This window comes from Hyperoodon ampullatus (assembly GCF_949752795.1).
Source record: "Hyperoodon ampullatus genome assembly, chromosome: X".
Lineage (NCBI taxonomy): Eukaryota > Metazoa > Chordata > Mammalia > Artiodactyla > Ziphiidae > Hyperoodon > Hyperoodon ampullatus.
In genome coordinates, this window is record NC_136913.1 from 99,770,776 (window position 1) to 99,797,221 (window position 26,446).

General features: G+C 36.9%; 1 protein-coding gene across 6 annotated transcripts in view; it reads right to left on the reverse strand.

Moving 5' to 3' along the window:
- The window catches only part of LRCH2 (leucine rich repeats and calponin homology domain containing 2), a gene marked incomplete at both ends in the record, with an annotated part of 95,592 nt that overhangs the window by 56,982 nt on the left and 12,164 nt on the right, over positions 1-26,446 (reverse strand). For all 6 annotated transcript variants that reach the window (XM_079728240.1, XM_079728245.1, XM_079728244.1 and 3 more), the window contains 2 exons: positions 2,211-2,337; positions 6,180-6,324. In XM_079728240.1, the coding sequence (XP_079584366.1) occupies positions 2,211-2,337; positions 6,180-6,324 (272 nt within the window). The remainder of the gene's footprint in view (positions 1-2,210; positions 2,338-6,179; positions 6,325-26,446) is intronic.

The following is a 26,446-nucleotide window of genomic DNA, read 5'->3' on the forward strand; positions in this document are numbered from 1 at the left end:
ACTTTTAAACAGAGGTATGACATGATCTGACTTATGTTTTGACAGGATCACCTTAGCCGTTGTGTTGAAGATAGGCTATTGTCCAAATGATGGATAATAAAATTTTGGAAAAATGCCCATTAAAGCAAATACTATGGCTTCCTCCCGAAGGTGCCTAATACTGAAGATTTCCATACAAAAAATCCATAAAAATTTGACAGGTAGCTGCCACTTCGCAGAAGAAATAAACCCAGGCACAGGATACTGACCCACTCCCCAATGGGTACTCTACAAAATACTCTGCTGGGGATTGAAGGCCTGAGAGTATTTCCTAGATCTAATGACAGAACTTCACTATAGCTAGCTACCACACTCTTATGGAATAGTGTCCTGGGAAAACATTCCAATGACAGGGAATACCCACAAATTCATTGTGTGATTTAAAATGGTCAATTAGCCAGCCTAATGCAACCTACCCACCATTACTAATTTTGAGAGTTTAAAGCACAATAATTTTATAGTGCCTACTAAAATAACGGTTAATATTTTTTTCACATTCTATTTAAATAAAAATACTACACTAAATCTAAAAATCCTAAATATTTTTGAAATTTCATTTATCCAAAAACTATCTCATGTAATACAATTTAGAACATAGGGCCAAAAACTGAATGAAAAAGAAATTACAGAGCCACAGAATCTTAAAGTAGAATATATATATAAAATCTTTAAAAACGTTAACAGTGTGCAGGGCAAAGTAATGGGTCCCTTGTAATATGAATTTGTTAGATCACATCTGGCATCTTCTGTTCATTTGTGAGTGTAACATTAAAAGAGACCTTAATAAAAGGGAGCATTTTCAGTATAGACATAGTTAAAAATAAAAAGTAATAAAGAATAGAAATACAGAAAATATGAAAAGGAATAAAATAAAGATGTTTAAGCTACAGAAAAACAGGTCTTAGAGTTTGGTAAAATGGACAGCAGACATACAACAGATTACAAATATCCGAAGGGAAGAAAAGTTGTCATTATCTATACTTCTTCACATGGTAGTCCCAGGACCAATGGATAAAAGTGATAGGGGCATGTATCTTAATTCAAAATAAGAAAGATAACAAAGTTCTGCGAAAGAGAATTAGGGCTGCCTCAGATACACACACGTGAAGATTTGTCCACCATTGAAAATATACAACTAGATGTGTCAGGGATTCCTGCGTTAAGAAGTGGTTATATCTGATCACTTATAAGACCTCTTACAATATTAAAATTCTGTGGTTCTACAACATAACAAGACTAAGTTCAAGGAAGTTTCTTAGCATTACAATTGCACATGTAGGTATTCTCTAATGAATAAAAAAAAAAGACATTCCTGAAATTTCTGTTCCTTACATTCTATTTGCACATTAATTTCCCATTATAAAACTGTACATAAATTCCTCAAGAAAACTTTTGGCCCTCCACACATTAAAAAGTCATATTTATGAACACTTTTTAAAAGAATCTATGTATTGGGAAAGCATTACTCAAGATAAAACAGAAAATAAAAATAAACAGCATGGTATATTGTATGAGGTAGAAGTAACAGAAAAATGTGAAAACAGCTCAGTGCTTTGAAGATTTGATTATGTTTCTCTCAGAGTTCAATGTCCTTTAATACCTACAATGGTACGTTCAAAGTAATTACTTTAAATTATTCCTATATTTCTATAATCAATTATATCAATTTCTATAATCAATTATATAAATGGCCTCTTTCCATTTTATCTTGGTTCCATTTATCTTGGTGTCATAAAATCACACAAGGATATAGGAGAGGAAGGTCATTTTATTAATTCTACTGTTTGTAGGCATTGTACTCTCCTCTCTCCGACGCTTTCATAGAAGCCCTGTAAAACCTTAAAAAAAAACCCACCTTATCTCTTCCTGGTCTAAGACCTTTACCGTCCACAAGATGGATAGACAAATGCTTATTTGTTTGAAAGCATTTAAGACTTGTAATCAAGCCTTCTAACCTCACTAGGACTGAGGAACAACCAGGCTTTTATTGTAGCTGTGAGCTAAAATCAGACATAAGCAATGGTATCTCAAAATTTCACTAAAGTGAACTTAGGCATATACCAAGTTATTTTTTTTAATTACAGTGAAATTCCATAAAGGAATTAATCTTCGGAAATATAAAGGTATGTATTATGCATATTATATACAATCGATGCAACTATTTTACTCACCAATTCCATTAAATCTTTTAACTTCCCGATTTCTTCTGGAATGGATACCAGTTTATTATTACTGAGGACCAAAACTTTAAGGGGAAGATCAAATAGGTATTTTGGCAATGTTGATAAAAGATTTCGACTGAAAAGAATAAGAAAGTCTCATTATGAGAAATATGTCTGAAACTTGACATGTTATGTTGAAAAAGAACAAATCACCTCAAAAGTAAATAAATTTTCACTAAATAGTAACTATCATTTAATGAGTGCTTACTTTGTAACAGGCTAAAGTCTTTACATGCACTATCTCACTTAATCCTCATAGTAACCCCACAAGACTATTATCTCCATTATACAAGTAAAAATAAAGGTTTTTTGCTTAAGTGACTTGCCCAGGCACAACCGACTGCAAAGCCTGTGCTGTTACCTATGATACTGTCCTACACACCACCAGCCCTCAAAACCTAGAATCATTCTTCTGAGCTAGAAATTGCTAGAACCTTGCTCTCTGGCATAATTTCACTATATTCAATACCTCTACACCTCTAGGGAAAGGCTCCAAGGATAAATTTGCATGTGCTGTGTTCAAATTTATGAAAGAATGAATAGAATTATATCTTTAAAAACATGTAGTAACCCTAACCCATTTGCTTTTGTTATGGGTTTATGGTAGAACAGTCTACTAGCACCTTTATCTCAGCTCAAAGTTGATACAACATTCCTGTCTCTGTGCATACATTTAAATATAAGGACAACTAACATTTATTGAGTGCTTACTATATGCGGCAGGCCATGTTCAGAGCACCTCACATGAATTAACTTGACTAACCCTCAAAACAACCTACTTTAGGAAGACAGACACTATCATGATGCCCATTTTACAGATGAAGAAAAAGTCTAAAAGAGATTAAGTAAACTGCTCAAAGTCACAGAGCTGGTAAGTGGAAGAGTCAGGATTCAAATCCAGGCAATTTGGCTCTGGGTCCCTTACCCTCAAACTAATTTTGGTCAAATTTACATGCCAGGGCTTCCCTGGTGGCGCAGTGGTTGAGAGTCCGCCTGCCGATGCAGGGAACGCGGGTTCGTGCCCCGGTCCGGGAGGATCCCACATGCCGCGGAGCGGCTGGGCCCATGAGCCATGGCTGCTGGGCCTGCGTGTCCGGAGCCTGTGCTCCCCAAAGGGAGAGGCCACAACAGCGAGAGGCCCGCGTACCACAAAAAAAAAAAAAAAAAAAAAAAAAAAAAAAATTTACATGCCAATGCAGACTGACCCAAACAATCCCTGCTGTAGACTAACTGTTTGTGTCCTCCCCATTCAAAACTATAATGTTGAAACCTAATCCCCAATGTGATGGTATTTGGAGGTGGGGCCTTAGGGAGGTGGATCAGTGGCCTTAAAAAGAAATCCCAGGGGCTTCCCTGGTGGCGTAGTGGTTGAGGGTCCACCTGCCGATGCAGGGGACACGGGTTCATGCCCCGGTCCGGGAGGATCCCACATGCCGTGGAGCGGCCGGGCCCGTGAGCCATGGCCGCTGGGCCTGAGCGTCCGGAGCCTGTGCTCCGCAACGGGAGAGGCCACAGCAGTGAGAGGCCCGCGTACCGCAAAAAAAAAAAGAAAAAAAAAGAAATCCCAGAGAGCTCCCTTGCTGTTTACGCCATGTGAGGACTCAGCTAGAAGCCAGCCATCTATATGAACCAGGAAGCAAGTCTTCTCTAGACACGAATCTGCTGGCACTTTGAACTTGAACTTCCCAGCCCCCAGAACTGTGAAAAATAAATTTCTGTTGTTTATAAGCCACCCAGTCTATGGTATTCTGTTACAGCACCACGAGAACGGACTAAGACAATCCTACTACCAAAATATATAAAGTGCATCATTATATTTACATACTACCAAGCATTCATTAGCAATTTGCTATTATTTTTCCTGCTTTTCAAAGTGATATTTATAGACTTGTACCTAGCATTTTGTGTAACATGCAGAGCAACAAAAGCCCAATGTTACCCCACTGGGGGGACTTAAAGACCTTTCACCTCATTTTATGCCTGCAGAAGATGTCCAGAAACACTAGACTAGCTTTAATCACATGGCACAGACTTTAATAAAAAAGGATAATGCCCCAAGACCAGCAATCCTAGCCAGACTGGTGGAATGTCAAATATGCCAGGTGCTTGTCACAACCCTTGCACTTTAAGGATCAGGTAGGATCCTTGGGAAAGTGGTCTGTCTAGAGCACACAGGGATCTTCCTGAGGATTCCACTGAAAAGGAGAGTAGAATCCAGGAAGAAAGAAAGAGCTAAAAAATTATCTTACAACTTTCTCAAGATCTTCTCACCAAAATAAAAACTAAACAGGAAAAAGAATGGCACATACAAACTCATTCTAATCTCCCTCAGACCAAGAAAGTTTAAAAATTGGCTTCCTTTCTTCCCTTAAGAAGCAGGTTTATCGAGTTAGCAGTCAGCTTTCCATTTCTTTATACACAGCTAATAAGTCATCAATCTTCACTTTTCTGCCACACGTTTTAGAGATAGTCAAAAGAAGTCAGTCACTAGAACAAATGTTATTTTAATACAGTGTATTCAAAAATTACTCCGACTGTAAACAAAAACCAGGAGTCAACTTTTAGAGATCAAAACGGGAAAGAATCACAGAAAGTTTTAGCAGAACTATTCTAAGATATACCATACGTGTTAATATAGAAATGCAATTCAATTTTGACAAATCACTTTTTCCATAAAAGAACAAAATAAAACAAAGACAAAAAACTTAAAAATACCTCACTTTCCTCAAACCTTTCCCAAGCGAGGCCAAGGAGATTATGTACCCAATTAGAGAAAGGAACAACCCAAATGACCAACCTCTTATGAAAGGAAATTCCTCTCACACATTTTAAGGTGTAAAATGGTTTCAGTTGAAGTATTATATTCAGTTATAGTATGTACTGACAGGTTACACCACTGGGGGAGACACAAATAATATATCACAGAGAGAAAGAAATGCTATTATTTATGTATATTAATTATATTTACTATTTCCCTATATGAGAATTTAGACAAGTAACTTTGTTAAGGAGGGGGGAAGAAATTATTCCTTATAACTAGAAACATAAAAGAAAAATAAGAAAAAGATTCTAAAGTCAAGTCACAATATACCAGTTTCCATTCAATGTCACTCATTTGATAGGGCAATTTTTTCTTATACTTATTCAATGTTCACTCTATTATAAATATAGGGTAATAGCTAAGAATGAGAGTTCTATAGCCATACTGCTGCTTTGATTTGAATCTTGGCTCTACCACTTGCAATATATGTAATTTTGGGCAAATAGTTAACCTCTCTCTGTGCTTCAGTTTCCTCATCTGCAGTACAGGGATAATAACCACGTATCTCAAAATGCTGTTGTGAAGATGTGATGAGGTAATATGGGTAAAGTATTTGTAACACTGCTTGGCACACAGTAAGCACTTATTATTAACATCAATTACCCGCTTCCTAACCTTCCAATACTCCCATGCCAATCTATCCATCTTTGAAGTAGCAACCAGAAGTCACGAGAGTGAAAAATATAAATCAAGAACTGTTTCTTTATAATGTTCCACTTTAACCGAGGATGCATATAAATAAATCTGTGTTGTGGTGCTATGGTTTCAGTAAAATATTTCTGATCTAAAGCCTTGCTACTCAAAGTGATCTAAGAACCAGCAGGCATGGGCATTACCAGGGAGCTGTTAGAAATGCTGGCCCCACTGCAGACCTATGGAATCAGAATCTGCATCTGATTGCTGGGCACAGTAAAGTTTGAGAAGCACTGCTGTCAAGAACAAGACCAAAAACCTATAATGTGGATATATAAAAAATACAAATAAGATACTCCTGAGATATAGGCTACATAGCCAAACCAAATACATTCCTTTTCAACTAAAAAGAATCAGAACTGTAATAAAAAACAAAATCTACCCCCCCAAAATTGTTTCCTTACCTAATATTAAGGTATGTTAACATCTGTAGGTTTTTAATGGCTTCAGGAATGGTTTTGATGCAATTATGATATAAATTTAACGTTTCAAGAGGTGCAAATAACCAGACATCAGAAGGAATTTCTGTAAAACGATTTCTTGAAAGATCTGAAAAATAAAAGTAATGTTTGAGTGTCAAACATACACCTGTATTTATGGAATTAACAGAACTATTTTCACACTTGCTGAATCACTTAGAATCCAAGCAACTATTTTAAATATTGACCTCATGGAAAGTCTGTTCATTAACAAACCGTACTTTATATACTTCACTATCTTTAAACATTATCTTTTAAAGTATCAGTGAGGAATTCTCTCTGATATTTAAAAACACAAAAAAAACCTCCCTGATCCCACATCAGCCTCCATCCACCTCTGCCTCCTTTACAGCCAAACTTACATAAATCTACAACATAACTGTCTTACTTACCATGGACTTGTCAACCCACTCTCATTTGCTTTCTATTCATTCTCATGCCCACCAAGGTCACCAACAGCCTCCATTATCAACCACCAGTCAACCATCTGGAAATATTTCTCTTCCCTTGGCTTGGAAGACTACATTTCTGGATCATTTCCTATTATCTCCCTGGCTACTTTTTAGTCTCTTGCTAGATTCTTCTCTACCCGTACTGTGAATGTTAGTGTTCCTAAGGGCTGTGACATAAGGTACTCTTTCCTTAAGATATATACTCTATCAGGTGATTTTATCCAAAACCGGGGTTACTATTCATATACTGACAAATTTCAAATTAAATATATGTTTGAACACCTATGTTCTAATCTTTAGGACTTCCTCTGGATATCTCTCAGGTACCTCAAACTCTCCAAGTGTAAAATCAGAACTGAAGATCTTCTTCCACATATCTGTTTCTCTCATCTCTCATCAACATCCTGCTCACGAGCTGCTCAAACCAGAAACTTGTTCGCCCTTGATTCCTTCCTCTCCTAAATTATTCCAGGTACACACAAATATACTTCTATTCATTTAAGTTTTCATAAAAATAAAATCATGGAATTATTATAACTATTATACCTCTATTGACAGTCTGTTAAATGAAATTTTGAAAAATTTTTAGGATATCATGTGGCAGGTTGAAAAAAAATACCCTAAAAGTTTTGGTTTCTCAACCAAAGTACTATTCACCTTTTGGGCTGTATAACTATTTGTTGTGTGAGGCTATCCTGGGCATGGTAGGATATTTAGCAGTGTCCCTGACAACTACCTACTAGATGCTAGTAACACCCTCTAGTCATGAAAGCCAAAAAATGTCCCCTGGAGTACAAACCCTCCTACCCCTGTTGAGAACCACTGCCTGAACAACTATCAAATTAGCTATCTTACAGTAGGAATATACTTTGCTTACACAACTTCATTATACTTATTTGGTTAAAAACATAAGACTATCATTCACCTCTGTCAAGAAGAACACCTATAGTGTATTTTAGCCCACTGTACCTCACTTAGCATCTGGTATGCCCTCATAAGAACAGCTTCCTACTAACACTCAACTTCCTCACTCTGAGGGACAAGACCTACGTATTTAGCAGTATAATAAATTCCCTATTCAGAATATTAATATACATTATTAATGTTTTTATGTATGTGTGCATACACACACACACCTAATGCAAAATTTCATAATTGGCTAAAGAAAACTTTAGTTATGATTATATAATATAAAGATTAATTTGGATTCTTCTTCCTCCCACCATAAGATTCCGAATAACTAAATAAAAGGATAGACAGAATTATTAGAAACAAATTCTGAACTTTCATTTTCCTGGCTCACCTCCTCTGAGCACCCAAGCATCGTGCAGTTCTATTTAGGGGGAAAAATTAAGTCTTTTTTTTTTTTTTTAGTTTAGAATGTTTCTTTTACATTTGACTTTTACCTCTTATTCTTGTAACTTCAGAATACTGGGAGTTGGGCTTCCCTGGTGGTGCAGTGGTTAAGAATCCGCCTGCCAATGCAGGGGACACAGGTTCGAGCCCTGGTCCGGGAAGATCCCACATGCTGCGGAGCAACTAAGCCCGTGTGCCACAACTACTGAGCCTGCGCTCTAGAGCCTGCAAGCCACAACTACTGAGCCCACTCCCCACAACTACTGAAGCCCGCGCACCTAGAGCCCGTGCTCCACAATGAGAGAAACCACTGCAATAAGCCTGTGCACTGCAACAAAGAGTAGCACCCACTCACCACAACAAGAGAAAGCCCATGTGTAGCAATGAAGACCAAACACAGCCAAAAAAAGAATCCTGGGAGTTGGGAGTTGAAAATTACTGATTACAGTGAATGTGAAACACTAAAAACAAAATTATGCCCAGTTTGTTATTCTGTATATCTAGTAAGTACTCTTAAATAATACACTGGTCCTAGAAACAGATGATGGTAGCTTGCATTGAGACTGCAAGAATAGGGATAAAAAAAAGTAGATAGAATTTGAAATATATTTGATATTAGTACTTCCAAGAATTGGGCAAGTGATTGTTTATGTGGGATAAATAAGAGGTAGTAATCGAGGATGGCACCCAGAATTCTGGCCTAGGCAACTAAATGATGCTACTTAATAGAAGAGTGAGAAGTGGAACAGGATTTTTGTTCTTGTTTTTGCTGGTAGGGTTTTGTTTTGTTTTTTGAAACAGAGGTTAGAATCAAGGGTTCAATTTTATATTTGTACAAACTGAGATAACTGAAAGATATCCCACAGGGGACGGTGAAATGGACAGATAATCAGATCATTCTGGATCTCAGACGTGAGGTCTGGGATGGATATATTAAACTGAAAGTTGTGGGAATATGGTTAGTACTCTAAAATCATAGAAATGGAAGACATCACCTAAAATCAGAGTATTGAGTCAGAAAGAAAGTTCAAGACTGGGCCATCCAGAAGACCAAGATTTACAAGCTGAGCAGAAAAAAAACAACAAGCAGAGAAGACTGAAAATAATAATCAAGAGAAAAAAACAAAAACCACAATAAAGAGTGTTCAAAGAAGTAACCAGAGAAAAAGCCAAAATATCAGTATTAATAATTTAAATAATATCAGGATATTATTTTAATAATTTATATATTATTGTATGATGCTTCATGTTCTTTCCCCTCCAAAAGCAAGACTATTTAGTTAAATTACAACATAGCTACAATCCTGAAGCCTGTGGAACAAAAACCACATTCACAGAAAGATAGACAAGATGAAAAGGCAGAGGGCTATGTACCAGATGAAGGAACAAGATAAAATCCCAGGAAAACAACTAAATGAAGAAGAGATAGGCAACCTTCCAGAAAAAGAATTCAGAATAATGATAGTGAAGATGACCCAGGACCTCGGAAAAAGAATGAAGGCAAAGATCAAGAAGATGCAAGAAATGTTTAACAAAGACCTACAAGAATTAAAGAACAAACAAACAGAGATGAACAATAAAATAACTGAAATGAAAAATACACTAGAAGGAATCAATAGCAGAATAACTGAGGCAGAAGAACGGATAAGTGACCTAGAAGACACAATGGTGGAATTCACTGCTGTGGAATAGAATAAAGAAAAAAGAATGAAAAGAAATGAAGACAGCCTAAGAGACCTCTGGGACAACATTAAACGCACAACATTTGCACTACAGGGGTCCCAGAAGGAGAAGAGAGAGAGAAAGCACCCAAGAAAATATTTGAAGAGATTATAGTCGACAACTTCCCTAACATGGGAAAGGAAATAGCCACCCAATTCCAGGAAGTGCAGAGAGAGCCGTACAGGATAAACCCAAGGAGAAACACACCAAGACACACAGTAATCAAATTGGCAAAAATTAAAGACAAAGAAAAATTATTGAAAGCAGCAAGGGAAAAATGACAAATAACATACAAGGGAACTCCCATAGGGTTAACAGCGGATTTCTCAGCAGAAACTCTACAAGCCAAAAGGGAGTGGCATGATATACTTAAAGTGATGAAAGGGAAGAACCTATAACCAAGATTACTCTACCAGGCAAGGATCTCATTCAGATTCGATAGAGAAATCAAAAGCTTTACAGATAAGCAAAAGCTAAGAGAATTCAACACCACCAAACCAGCTCTACGACAAATGCTAAAGGAACTTCTCTAAGTGGGAAACACAAGAGAAGAAAGGGACCTACAGAAACAAACCCAAAACAATTAAGAAAATGGTAATAGGAACATACATATGGATAATTACCTTAAACATGAATGGATTAAGTGCTCCAACCAAAACACACAGGCTTGCTGAATGGATACAAAAAAAGACCCATATATATGCTGTCTACAAGAGACCCACTTCAGACATAAGGACACATAAAGAGTGAAAGTGAGGGGAATGGAAAAAGATATTCCATGCAAATGGGAATCAAAACAAAGCTGGAGTAGCAATACTCGTATCAGATAAAATACTTAAAACTAAAGAATGTTACAAGAGACAAGGAAGGACACTATATAACAATCAAAGGATCAATCCAAGAAGAAGATATAACAATTATAAATATATAGGCACCCAACATAGGAGCATCTCAATACATAAGGCAACTGCTAACAGCTATAAAAGAGGAAGTCGACAGTAACACAACAGTAGTGGGGGACTTTAACACCTCACTTACACCAAAGGACAGATCATCCAAACAGAAAATTAATAAGGAAACACAAGCTTTAAATGACACAATAGACCAGACAGATTTAATTAATATTTATAGGACATTCCATCCAAAAACAGCAGATTACACTTTCTTCTGAAGTGCACACGGAACATTCTCCAGGATAGATCACACCTTGGGTCCCAAATCAAGCCTCAGTAAATTTAAGAAAATTGAAATCATATCAAGCATCTTTTCTGACCACAGTGTTATGAGATTAGAAATCAGTTACAGGGAAAAAAACGTAAAAAACACAAACACATGCAGGCTAAACAATACATTACTAAATAACCAAGAGATCACTGAAGAAATCAAAGAGGAAATCAAAGAATATCTAGAGACAAATGACAATGAAAAGACGACGATCCAAAACCTATGGGATGCAGCAAAAGCAGTTCTAAGAGGGAAGTTTATAGCAATACAATCCTACCTCAAGAAACAAGAAAAATCTCAAATAAACAATCTAACCTTACATCTAAAGGAACTAGAGAAAGAAAAACAAACAAAACCCAAAGTTAGTAGAAGGAAAGAAATCATAAAGATCAGAGCAGAAATAAATGAAATAGAAACGAAGAAAACAATACCAAAGATCAATAAAACTAAAAGCTGGTCCATTGAGAAGATAAACAAAATTGATAAACCATTAGCCAGACTCATCAAGAAAAAGGAGAGGATGCAAATCAATAAAAGTAGAGCTGAAAAAGGAGAAGTTACAACAGACAATGCAGAAATACAAAGCATCCTAAGAGACTACTACAAGCAACTCTATGCCAATAAAATGGACAACCTGGAAGAAATGGACAAATTCTTAGAAAGGTATAGCCTTCCCAGACTGAACCAGGAAGAAATAGAAAATATGAACAGACCAATCACAAGTAATGAAATTGAAACTGTGATTAAAAATCTTCCAACAAACAAAAGCCCAGGACCAGATGGCATCACAGGTGAATTCTATCAAACATTTAGAGAAGAGCTAACACCCATCCTTCTCAAACTCTTCCAAAAAACTGCAGAGGAAGGAACACTCCCAAACTCATTTTACGAGGCCACCATCACCCTGATACCAAAACCAGACAAAGATATTACAAAAAAAGAAAATTATAGACCAGTACCACTCATTAATATAGATGCAAAAATCCCCTATAAAATACTAGCAAACAGAATCCAACAGCACATTAACAGGATCATACACCATGATCAAGTGGGATTTATCCCAGGGATGCAAGGATTCTTCAATATACGCAAATCAATCAATGTGATACACCATATTAACAAATTGAAGAAGAAAAACCATATGATCATCTCAATAGATGCAGAAAAGGCTTTTGACAAAATTCAACACCCATTTATGATAAAAACTCTTCAGAAAGTAGGCACAGAGGGAACCTACCTCAACATAATAAAGGCCATATACAACAAACCCACAGCAAACATCATTCTCAATGGTGAAAAACTGAAAGCATACTAAGATCAGGAACAAGGCAAGGATGTCCACTCTCACCACTATTATTCAACATAGTTTTGGAAGTCCTAGCCAAGGCAATCAGAGAAGAAAAAGAAATAAAAGGAATACAAATTGGAAAAGAAGAAGTAGAACTGTCACTGTTTGCAGATGACATGATACTATACATAGGGAATCCTAAAGATGTCCCCAGAACACTACTAGAGCTAACCAATGAATTTGGTAAAGTTGCAGGATACAAAATTAATGCACAGAAATCTCTTGCAGTCCTGTACACTAACGATGAAAAATCTGAAACAGAAATTAAGGAAACAGTCCCATTTACCACTGCAACAAAAAGAATAAAATACCTAGGAATAAACCTACCTAGGGAGACAAAAGATCTGTATGCAGAAAACTATAAGACACTGATGAAAGAAATTAAAGATGATACAAACAAATGGACAGATATACCATGTTCTTGGATTGGAAGAATCAATATTGTAAAAATGACTATACTACCTAAAGCAATCTACAGATTCAATGCAATTCCTATCAAATTACCAATAGCATTTTTTATAGAACTAGAACAAAAAATCTTAAAATCTGTATGGAGACAGAAAAGACCCCGAATAGCCAAAGCAGTCTTGAGGCAAAAAAACGGAGCTGGAGGAATCAGGCTCCCTGACATCAGACTACACTACAAAGCTATAGTAATCAAGATAATATGGTACTGGCACAAAAACAGAAACATAGATCAATGGAACAGGATAGAAAGCCCAGAGATAAACCCACACACCTATGGTCAACTAATCTATGACAAAGGAGGCAAGGATATACAAAGGAGAAAAGACAGTCTCTTCAATAAGTGGTGCTGGGAAAACTGGACAGCTACATGTAAAAAAATGAAAATAGAACACTCCCTAACACCATACACAAAAATAAACTCAAAATGGATTAGAGACCTAAATGTAAGACCGGACACTAGAAAACTCTTAGAGGAAAACATAGGAAGAACACTCTTTGACATAAATCACAGCAAGACCTTTTTTGATCCACCTCCTAGAGTAATGGAAATAAAAACAAAAATAAACAAATGGGACCTAATGAAACTTCAAAGCTTTTGCAGAGCAAAGGAAACTACAAACCAGACAAAAAGACAACCCTCAGAATGGGAGAAAATATTTGCAAACGAATCAACGGACAAAGGATTAATCTCCAAAATACATAAACAGCACATGCAGCTCGGTATTAAAAAAACAAACAACCCAATCCAAAAATGGGCAGAAGACCTAAATAGACATTTCTCCAAAGAAGACATACAGATGGCCAAGAAGCACATGAAAAGCTGCTCAACATAACTAATCATTAGAGAAATGCAAATCAAAACTACAATGAGATATCACCTCACACCAGTTAGAATGGGTATCATCAGAAAATCTACAAACAACAAATGCTAGAGAGGGTGTGGAGAAAAGGGAACCCTCTTGCACTGTTGGTGGGAATGTAAATTGATACAGCCACTATGGAGAACAGTATGGAGGTTCCTTAAAAAACTAAAAATAGAATTATCATATGACCCAGCAATCCCACTACTGGGCATATACCCAGGGAAAACCATGATTCAAAAAGACACGTGCACCCCAATATTCATTGCATCACACTATTTACAATAGCCAGGACATGGAAGCAATCTAAATGCCCATCGACAGACGAATGGATAAAGAACATGTGGTACATATATACAATGGAATAAATTCTCAGCCATAAAAAGGATAGAAATTGGGTCATTTGTAGAGACGTGGATGAATCTGGAGACTATCATACAGAGCAAAGTAAGTCTGAAACAGAAAAACAAGTATCATATATTAACGCATATATGTGGAACCTAGAAAATGGTACAGATGAACCGGTTTGCAAGCCAGAAATAGAGACACAGATGTAGAGAACAAATGTATGGACACTAAGGGGGGCAAGTGGCGGGGGGTGGGGTGGGGTGGTGTGATGAATTGGGAGATTGGGATTGACATGTATACACTGATGTGTATAAAATAGATAACTAATAAGAACCTACTGCATAAAAAATTTAAAAAAATAATAATATTATGAGTTCCCTTAGGGAATTTAATTAAATTCATAAACTATTTTCTGAATGAGTTAATATATTTATTTAGTAAATACCACTTAAAATTACAGTTTATTATCTAATTTAATTGAGTAAAGCATAATAAAGTTAAAATTAAAACTGAAGCCATTACAAAGCCTCTAATAAAGGAAATCTTGTTCTAAGCTTTTTCAGGTTTTAAATATGTATAAACATCTTTTCCAAGAATTGGTTAAACAGAAAAAGAGTGCCAAAAGAAAAATACAACCACAGAGGCAAAGATAGGCAATAACACAAAACTGTATTTTAATTTCTTGATCTCACACTAACAGCATCTCATATTTTCCTTCAAAAAAGTGAAAATTAACTTTTACATAGATATAATGGATAAAATTTAAACTCTGATTTAAATTTTTTTATCTTCTGATGTACAATTAAACCATAAGGAAGTTTTTATAACATTAAAAATCATTTAATGAACACATGCACTGGGGCAACTAGAATAACATGACTAAAAAAGAACATATTCATACTCAAGAAGTATATGCAAAATTGGTATTTTATTTAATATGGTTCCATCTAAAGATGGAAAACAAACTTAATTTACTCCTTATGGGGAGATTCATTTCACAACAGCTTTAAAGTCTGCCTTCTTAGGGGACAAGTAGGACTTGGGAAAAGACAATTAAAAAGATGTTTCACCTTTCCCACACACAAAAAAAAGGAAATTAAAATTTGCTCCTGGGCTTCCCTGGTGGCTCAGTGGTTGAGAGTCCGCCTGCCGATGCAGGGGACACGGGTTCGTGCCCCGGTCTGGGAGGAACCCACATGCCGTGGAGCGGCTGGGCCCGTGAGCCATGGCCGCTGGGCCTGTGCATCCGGAGCCTGTGCTCTGCAATGGGAGAGGCCACAGCAGTGAGAAGCCCGCGTACCGCAAAAAAAAAAAAAAAAAAAAAAAATTTGCTCATTATCTTCCTGCAGTAAGCTGAATGGTGGCCCTCAAAGATATCAGGTCCTAATTCCTGGAACCTGTGAATGTTGGCTTATAGGGTAAAAATTTTTGCACATATAATTAAGTACCCTGCAATGGAGATTATCCTGCATCACCCAGCTGGGCCCTAAATGCCATCACATGTATCTCTATAGGAGGAAGACAGAGGGAAATGAGACAGACACATTGAGGAAAAGGCCATGTGAAGATGGAGGCAGACATTGTAGTGATATGGCTTAGGACTGCCAGCAGTCACCAGAAGCTGGAAGAGGCAAGGAATGGATCCTCTGCTAGAGCCTCCAGAGGATTTACAGTCCTGCTGAAACCTTGATTTTAGCTTCAAAAGACTTATTTTGGACTTCTGGTCTCAAGAACTATAAGAGAACAAATTTCTGTTGTTTCAAACCACCAAGTTTGTAGTCACTAGTTACAGCAGCCACAGAAAATAAACAGATTTCTCAAAAATCAGAATTAATGAGAGAATGCCTGCAAAAAAATATTTAATTAAATAGTTGTACATTTTTTTTCTTAAACAGTAAGGTGGGGCTTCCCTGGTGGCGCAGTGGTTGAGAATCTGCCTGCTAATGCAGGGGACACGGGTTCGAGCCCTGGTCTGGGAGGATCCCACATGCCGCAGAGCAACTAGACCCGTGAGCCACAAGTACTGAGCCTGCTCGTCTGGAGCCTGTGCTCCGCAACAAGAGAGGCCGCGATAGTGAGAGGCCTGCGAACCGTGATGAAGAGTGGCCCCCGCTTGCCACAACTAGAGAAAGCCCTCGCACAGAAACGAAGACCCAACACAGCAAAAATAAATTAATTAATTAATAAACTCCTACCCCCAACATCTAAATAAATTTAAAAAAAAGAAAACCCAGCTCTTAAAATTATATTAAAAAAAACAGTAAGGTGATATCTCAGTATCCTTGAGGATAAGTGCCTTTATAACCACTGAACTATTTTTCTTTTGTCTTGGTTTTTTTTTTTTTTTCTTTCTTTTTTTTTTTTTTTGCTGTACGTGGGCCTCTCACTGCTGTGGCCTCTCCCATTGCAGAGCACAGGCTCTGGACGCGCAGGCTCAGCGGCCATGGCTCACGGGCCCAGCCGCTCCGCAGCATGTGGGATCTTCCCGGACCGGGGCACGAACCCGTGTCCCCTGCATTGGCAGGTGGACTCTCAACCACTGCGCCACCAGGGAAGCCCTGTCTTGGTTTTTATTATAAAATCATATCAAGCAGTATTGGCAATAACTCAACAGTAGACAGACTGCTGTGTACTGTTTCCTGGCTCCTTCAAATCGCTCCTTGTAAAACTGCTGGGAGCCTGTTAGACGTTAATAGATCATTTTAAATAATCTGATCTAAATTATGTTCTGTATCACTCTTGAGCTTCAGAGGTCAAAGAAGCTAGAGAAGGGAAGAGAGGAGTCAGATGGAATGGAAATCTGTTTGCTGCCTCCCAAGCTGCAGCCACAAGAGCCACAGACGGGTCCATCTGTCACCCAGTGCATTTCTTGGCCCACTGGCTAGCATTTCTGCCAAGATATAGAAAATGACTTCCAGAAAGTATACTATTATACTGTACTAATTATAGTTTTATTTTACTCAGTGTTCAAAAGGCTGTATGACTTTTGTCACACATTGTTAAAATGAACTAAGATACATGAGTCTTCCCTGGGTGATAATTAATAATATAGATTGCTATAGTCCCTCTCATTTTAAAAAAATGCCAGATTATGTTTGAAAATCTGTCACATTTTCACCTATGGAAAAACTTCTAACAATGATGTGTGTTTTAGAAAACACTCATCATTAACAGAGATAGAGAATTTTCTGCTTAAAGAAGCATGACAGGGCCTCCCTGGTGGCGCAGTGGTTGAGAGTCCGCCTGCCGATGCAGGGGATACGGGTTCGTGCCCCGGTCTGGGGGGATCCCATATGCCGCGGAGCGGCTGGGCCCGTGAGCCATGGCTGCTGAGCCTGTGCGTCCGGAGCCTGTGCTCCGCAACGGGAGAGGCCACAACGGTGAGAGGCCCGCGTACCACAAAAAAAAAAAAAAAAAAAAAAAAAAAAAAAAAAAGAAGCATGACAGTTAAGTAGAGAAATAATTTGAAGTCAGAACTTTAAATTCACATCAACAATAACCTAAGTGGAACTGAAGCAACTGTCTCATGTGTGTGCATGTGCGCGCACACACGCACCCTCCACATATGCTAGGTCAGAAGGCTATGGGCTTTGCATAATCATTTCTAATCCTCATAACAACCTTAAGAGGTAGCCACTATTCCTCATTATACATATGAATCAAAGACATATTGAATGGCATGACTAATGTTAAAAAACTAGTAATAACTGACAGCAGAGGGGTTCCAAACTCAGATATGACTTCAAAGTCCATGTTCTATGTGTGCTTTTCCACTCCTCCAACACACTATCGTGACTTCCTGTCCCAGATTTCAAATATTCTGTTCCACTGGAACCACAAAGCAGGGTCAGAGAAATTCTAAATCTCTTAACTACATTCATATCCTAGATTTCTTCTTGCAATAAGAAGCAGAACATATATCTTACTTCAAGTCCCAATTTTTAGTTAAGAAAATAATGAACACCATTATAAAGCTCTCAGCTGTTCCTAATTTACCATTTCAGGACTGTTTAGTCTGAGCCGAAACATAGCTTTCTTGGCTCCTTAAAGAATGGACTTTTATTAATTTTTCAATATTTTAACCAACTCAATAAACAAAGATTAAAGAAAATTAAAAAGTAAAGGAGTTTCTTCAAAAGATTTGTAACATTTTATAGGCTGAGTACCTGTCAAGAACTCTAAAGGATCTGAGACTTTAGCCTACTTGTCAGCCAACAAGCTAGCCTACCACAGTTGAATGGAGGCTGGCAGAAGGCATGAGACTCCTGTGTGTCAGAGGACTTTATTACTCACAGCACGGCAGGTGGAATGAGCAGCAAGTCTGTATCAGTTCCTCTTGCCCCCCAAATCTCACAGGGGCAACATATATGGGTATAGATGGATACCTGCACATACAATACATCACATTAAAAGAGAGGAAGTCTAAGCTGAGGGAACCCAAATCTTTTATAATAGACAGTACACATGCCTGCACTTTGTTCAAAGGGAGACATTATTTTACTGGATAATAAGCATGAGTGTCCTTTCTTCCAAAAGATAGTCCTGAACAAAGGGCAGTTAGTGCCTCACTCCCAAGATATGCAGAAACATGAGACCCATGGAAAATTATCTCCCAAGGTGTACATTCCTTATTGACCAAGGATCAGAAGTTGCAGCCTCACCACAGAAAATACACAAGGTAAAATAATTAAATATCATAAGCATCAAATTCTCTGTGGTTCTACCCTTAGAGTCTGGGACAGAGGCAGGCAAATCCTGATTCTCACCTTCCAAGTCTCATTCTTATTTCCCAGGCAGCATTCTGACTTGACTCATAGGCTGTGCCGCTCATTCAAAATTCCATTAAGCACCATCAATTAGGTACTACGTGTTAGGGTAGCTTAAAAGCCAGTCAGACACCAAGTCTAAGCGATCCCAATTATTGTTCCACCCTAGCACCAAATATTATCAGCTCAGATAATAACACTTCAGTGAAAGGAACTATGCAAAAAAAAAAAAATCACCCCCACTTAGTTCAACTAAAAGTGTGATTTTTTACAAAGCTGTTGTGATGGGACCAATACTTCATAATCCTTGGGGTGTATCTCACAGTTTACAGAAGTCCTACAGACTGAAAAATGAGGTATAACTGTTATTTAGTAGATGAGCACTAGACTGTATCTGAACTATATTCTAATTCTACTGATGATTACCTATAAAAGATTGCCAAAATCCCTTAATTACTACTCCTCATTATCTCAGAGCTACTGAAAAATAGTAAACATTCTGTAACAACCTAAAATCCTTAGAGGAAGTAAGCAAAAGAAATGACAGGAAAATTATCAATTTGTACCTAATGATATACAATGTTCATAAAGATATAAAATAAAATGATGGAAATTGACAATTATATTCAGTTCTTATTACATGGAAAATATATGCTAGAATTATGTCTTTAGGAGAGTGCATAAAATCAACTAACTAAAATACTTATTTCCTAACATGAAAACGAAAAAAATTTTCTGTGCTTTTCAGTAATTGATATTACTCGAATGTGAGCAGTTACAGCACATAAAATCTGATTAATACACTCTCAAATACTAACGCTTCCTTATCTACTTTTCCATCTAAAGGAAGTGTTAGGACTAGAAACAAAAGCAACAAGAAAACAGGAGGCACCACAGCTGTCTGTCAATGCACGAATGGAGAGTGTCTTTGAAGTATTAGACTCTGATGTTGGAACCTGATGGGAAATGACAACCCCATGGCTCTGGCATCTGCTTTCAACAGATGCTGTCAGCAAAGACAGGTGATTTCTTGATTCAGTATTCCCTATAAGGGTATTGTGCTGTCATTCAGGAAAAGATAATGAAAAGTCAGTCTATAACATTAAAGCCTTGTTGAATGAGTAAAATGTACAGCTCAAGAATTTCTAAGCTACTCCATGATGTTAAAATATCAACCATAAGTACAGTGGAGAGGAAAAAAAGTATGAAGTAGATATTAGAAAAAGTGAAGAAAAAAATGCTTTAAAGCCAACAGTTATGAGAAACAATAACAAGCAGACCTTAGTGACCTGCAGCAACCAATAATGGAAGGCTCCTTTTGAGCACAGGCACTTTGAGAAGCAAGGGGGCAAACAAAAACAGATGCTGCAAGGAGAAACCACAGCTGCTAACCAGAGGGTAGGTTATATGCATGCTCAGTGAGAAAAGGACTGTGAGTCATACAACTATTAAGCCACGTGGAAGGACAAGACTTAATTTTTTTTAAAGGGGGAGGGGCAGCTCTATGCACAGTTGTCTGTAGGAAATTCTACAAAGTGTTTCAGTTTCACCAAGAAATAATGCAGTATAATGACATTCAAACATCAAAGTGATATTTGAGAATGACACTATACTTCAACCCCTATAAAATTTATTAGACTATAAATTTGGCATTTTGAATTCATGTAGTATTATTTATTAAGTGGTTCTTGAAAAACTTTTATTTTCAAAAGACAAATGTTAGAGCCTCATCGCATAACTTTCACTAAAATAAATTCCAGATGGAAGAAAAAGATAAACATGAAAAATGAATCATAAAAAACTAGCAAAACATTCTAGTGAATAGTCACTCAATTCTAGAATGAGGGATGGACTTTCAAAGCATCAAATAAAGAAATAATTCACAAATGAAAAGATTTCTAGATTTAGCTACATAAAAAGGAAAACTGCAGTCTATCAAAAAGCAAAATGATAACAACTGATAAAGCCTGGCCCAAGGACATAAACAGATTCAAAAATGAAAATTATCAATGACCAAGATGTATATGAAAATATATTCAACCTCACTGTTAATCAAAAGAAATGTAAAGAATAAGACACTGTAATTCACCCATCAAATTTAAAAGTTTTCAAAGATATTACTCAATGTTGGCAAGGCTAGTTTGAATTGGGCACTGCCCCATATACCGCTGATGGAAATTCAAAATGAGGTAACCTGTCTAGAAGGAAATTTGGCAATATGAATCAAGAGCCTTAAAAATGTTCATACCCATTGATCCAAGAATTCAATCTCTAGCAATTTTTAAAACCAAATAAAGATGCTTAAAAAATGATGTACATTTCAGTTATTTAATAGAGTAGAAAATTAGAAACAACTTCAATGTCCAACAATAGGTAAAGGCTAAATAAAATACAGTATACCCTCGAAGTGAAATATCCCGCAACCTTTAAAAATGATATTATAGACTTGATTCCTTAATATGGAAATAAGAATGCTCAGAGGGTAAAAACTAGAACACTCAAAATATTAAACTATATACACAGTATGAGCCAATTGTTTCCTTTTAAAATGTACATTTTATACACTCAGTATATACACATACAAAGACCTACAGGTATGTACAAGGTGATGAGTGTGGGGGTATGAAGGAAATACACCAAAATGTTAATGTTTACTCAAGGTTGGTAGAATAAGGAGTGTTTTGAGTGTTTTGTATTCTCTTCTTTATGCTTTTAATATTCTAAATTTTCTACAATAAGCAAGCATGCTTCTGTTATAAGAAAACACTATTAATATTATACTACTTTAAAAGTATTACATTTCAGAATGTAAACTGAATTCTAACCATATATATTTCATTCATAAGAATGATGTATCCAGACAGCTATAGGCTAATTATAAGTTGGTATTATATACAATTATTTTGTTTTTATGGGGCACAACTTGGTCTGCTACCAAACATCTATCACTGTGCTGTCATGTTTTATTGCTAATCCAATATTATATGTCATAATTTTTAAAATGCAAATTACTATGAAAGTATGCAAGTTTTAATGTCAAAAATCATGCTTTCATGTAAACTATTTTCATAAAGCAAACCCCCAAAACTATACAATTTATAATTATAAATGTTATAATTAGTCTGAAAATGAAGTGAACAATAACAAAACATGTCACCTTGACCATCTCTAAGATATCTGAACTCATGCATGATTAATCTAACGTTGATGTACTTTCTGCCTAGATCAATGTCAACTAGTCACTGAAAATCAAATGGATATGTTTATACAGTAGGCCCTCCTTATCTACAGATGGGGAACCCACAGATATGGAGGGCCAATTGTACTAGGCCATTTTACATAAGGGACTTGAGCATCTGTGGATTTTGGTATTCGCTGGGGTCCTAGAACCAATCCCCCATGGATACTGAGGGACAAGCACACAGTATACTTTTTATTTGCATTAATTATGATACCTTAGTACATTTCTACTGCATGAGAAAGGAAAGTCTAATGTAACATAAGAACAGTCTATGTCAAACTGACTTCCCAAGATAACTCTAGTAGGCTTTGGATTCCAAAACAAAAGCAGTCCTGGAGGAGGGTTAAAAAAAAAACAAAAAAACAAAACAAAACAAAAACCCCAAGTGCAAGCTACTATGCTAAACAAAACTAACTACTTCATCTTTGATGTATCCAGATTAAGACAAATTTTACAGCCGGTGTACTGTGCCCCTTAAAAAAATACTGTATTTACAGAGCAAGGATCATCCTTACTTGAGCTATTTAACAAGGCACTAAATATTGGATCCTGAAATTAAAAGCAAGTTACAGTAAACTAATTACAAAGAAATGACAAATTCCACAAAACAGGCCAAAAAAAACCCCATTAGTATATCTTAAATGTTCAAGTGGCTCCTACACAGCAGCACACTGGCAGCTACCAATAAGACCAAATGGATTCAGACAGTTTATTACTAACACAAGACAGAGAAACCATGATCTGTATGGTGTCAGTTCCCCATGTCCCTAGTCCCACAGGACAAAACCAAACTGGAGGGAAGGACCAAATAACAGACAACATGCACAGAGGGTTGCTCTGTCATGGAGGAGCCAACTCTAGACTGCAGCTTTGCAATTTTATACTCACAACTGTATCTGAACGAATGTCCCATGTCTCACCAGAATGAGGGAAGGAGATAATAAAGTGCCTTGAGGCAGCCTCCCACAAGATAGGGAGGTGGACACAAAATGACCTTATGTCATCTATCTTGCCATGTACCAGGGAAGATCAGAGTCTTTCCCCAAGATTTGAGTCAGATTGTGGTTCAGCCTTGCCTATGTGGAGATGTGCAAGATCACCAAGATACCATGGCAAAGCCATTCCTCTAGTTTATAGTCACACAAATAGAATAAGAAGTCAGTACATAAAATTATCATGCTCCTTCCCATAATTTTAAGTTTAGAAATTTGACAAGCATTTACTATCAACTGTTGCAGAGAGACACCGCAGTCAACCAAACACTATACGGTATTTTTGTATAGAAAGTGTTATCTGCCCTCAAAGAGTTTAAACTCCTCTTGAGGGAAACAATGTAAAGCTAAGAGCACAACCGCACCTGGCTATGTACTGATATTAAGTAGTAACTTAAACAACTAACAATAGAGGAATGATTAAATAAAATATGGTGCATACATGCAATGGACTATTAGGCAGTCATTAAAAATCATGTTATAAAACATTTTTCTTCAGTGGAACAGTGGCATAAACAAAACTCTCAGAAAGAACAATTTGGAAGAAAAGTATACAACAGACTATAATGGAAAGACTTTTAAGGCAACAACATTACATAAATTAATGTTGAGAAAACATTCAGTCATGAGTTGATGAGGTTTTTTACAAGAGAAGCAGTGAACATATATACAGCAATTATTTCTGAGAGCTTATGGCAAATGGAGGACAGCAGACCAATGTAAGAAGAGAAAACTAGACCAAGACACATGCAAATAATTTTAAACAATTTAGAGCTATACTACTGGAAAAACTGCTAAAGCCAAGCACAAAATAGGCATTCATCTCACAATTTTTCCTGGACTTCATCTACAAATATGATTTTCAAGATAGGACTGGTTAAAACAACAGATTAATCCTCAAAACATTTTATAATAATTTTAATGCCAAACATGTTATTTAATGTCATAAACATTACTTACAAATCAATTTTATTAGCTAACCTAAATATTTAAAAGCAGTCAACTATTCTAAAATAAAAACATATTCAGTGATACAATATAACAATATATAAAAACTATAGCTAATTTGCAACTGTTAAAGTTTAATAATCATATCTCTGCTTATGAAGCAATTAATAAGTTGTTATTTCTTTTTGCTTTCTGATAGCTTTTCTTTTTTTAAATAATATAACAAAACAATAAAAACAAAAATCAGAGAGACAGTAAGAAGTCCAATCTGACTGAAGAACAGGCACATACATGAGAAGTATTTGGAAAACATAGCGGAAAAGAGACAAACTGTGGAGGGACCTGAAAAGGCACCCAGGGTAAGAAGCAGGCTAAATTGAACAAATGTGCTAAACATCTACTGTGTACCACACACTATACTAAATGTTGGAGTGGCAACAAAGCAGCTACACTCAAAAACCTCCAAAATCAATAAAAAGAGAAATGTAAACAAATACCATATTTCTTTGATTTTACAATGCACATTTTCGTCTAATGTTAACATTTCTAAAATCCATGTATGTGCTTACTGTGGTAGTGTTTCTTTTTTTCTGGAAAAGTTATTAAATTGATGATGAATGTTACAATAGGGGAAATATATTAATTGCAATAAAGGATCACAGCAGCTACATTAGAGGGATAGAGTAATCTCTATATGTAGAGGATGGGGGAAAGGTAAAAGGTAATAAAGAAAGGCCTGACCTTGGATACAAAAGATCAACAGGAGTTCACAAGGCAGAAAAGAGGGAGAAGAAGGACATCAACAGTAAGGGCAAAAATAACATGAAAACATGGAATAGCATGATACTTTCAAGGAACAGCATGGAATTTGGCAGGCTGGAATGTAGAGTTTTGGGACACTATGAGTCTAAACTGAAAAGCAGGTAGGCCAGGAATGCAAGAAGGATATAACATCTAAAAGCCTATCAATGTAATATACCATATTAATGCAATAAAAGACAAAAAACTAGATATAAAAAGGAATTTCTTCAACTTGAAAAAGGGCATCTATGAAAAAAACCAGAGCTAATATCATATTTAATGGTGAAAGACTGAATGCATTCCTCCTAAATTCAGGAATAAGACAAGAATGTCCACTCTCACCATATCCACTCAACACTGTACTAGAAGTTCTAGCCAGGATGATTAGGCAAGAAACTGAAATAAAAGGCATCCAGATTCGAAAGGAAGAAGTATAACTATCTCTATTTGCAGGTGACATGATCGTATATACAGAAAATCCTAATGAATCCATTAAAAAACTATTAGAATGAAGAAACAAGTTCAGAAAGGTTGCAAGATAAAAGACCACTATGTAAAAGTCAATTATAGGGACTTCCCTGGTGGTCCAGTGGTAAAGAATCCTCCTTCCAATGCAGGGGACGCAGGTTCAGTCCCTGGTCGGGGAACTAAGATCCCACATGCTGTGGGGCAACTAAGCCTGCGTGCCACAACTACTGAGCTTGCGTGCCTCAACTAGAGAGACTGCATGCTGCAAAGTACAGAGCCCATGCATTCTGGAGCCCACGACACAACTAGAGAAGAGGAAACCCACACGCCACAACTAGAGAGAAGCCCATGTGCCGCAACAAAGAGCCCGTGCACCGCAACGAGCACTGCAATGAAAGATACCACATGCCACAATGAAGATCCCACATGCCACAACGAACACTTGACGCAGCCAACTAAATAAATAGATAAATAAATATATACTAAAAATAATAATAATAATAAAGTCTACTAAAAAAAGTCAATTACATTTGGGTCCAGTGGTTAGGACTCCGTGCTTTCACTGCCTAGGGCCCAGGTTCAATCCCTGGTTGGGGAACTAAGATCCCACAAGCCACGTGGTGCAGCCACAAAAAATAAACTAGCAATGAATATTCCAAAAATGAAATTAAGAAAAAATTCTATTTTTTTCTATATATGATAGTATGTCAGAAGATAAAGACTGAGGAAAACTACAAACTATTATTGAAAGAAACTAAAGATACAAATAAATCAAAAGACATCCCATATTCATGGACTGGAAAACTTAATATTGTTAAGATGGTAAAATTTCCCCAAATTGACCTACAGATTCAACACGACCCCTATCAAAATCCCAAACTGCATTTTCTGAAGAAATTGACAAGCTGATCTTAAAATTCATATTGGTCCCAAAATAGCCAAAGCAATCTTGAAAAAGAACAATGTTGGAAGAAGACTCACACCTCCTGATTACAAAACTTAATACAGAGCTACAGAAATCAAGATAGAGTGGTACCAGGATAAGAACAGATATACAGGGCTTCCCTGGTGGCGCAGTGGTTGAGAGTCCGCCTGCCGATGCAAGGGACACGGGTTTGTGCCCCGGTCCAGGAAGATACCACATGCCACGGAGCAGCTAGGCCCGTGAGCCATGGCTGCTGAGCCTGCGCGTCCGGAG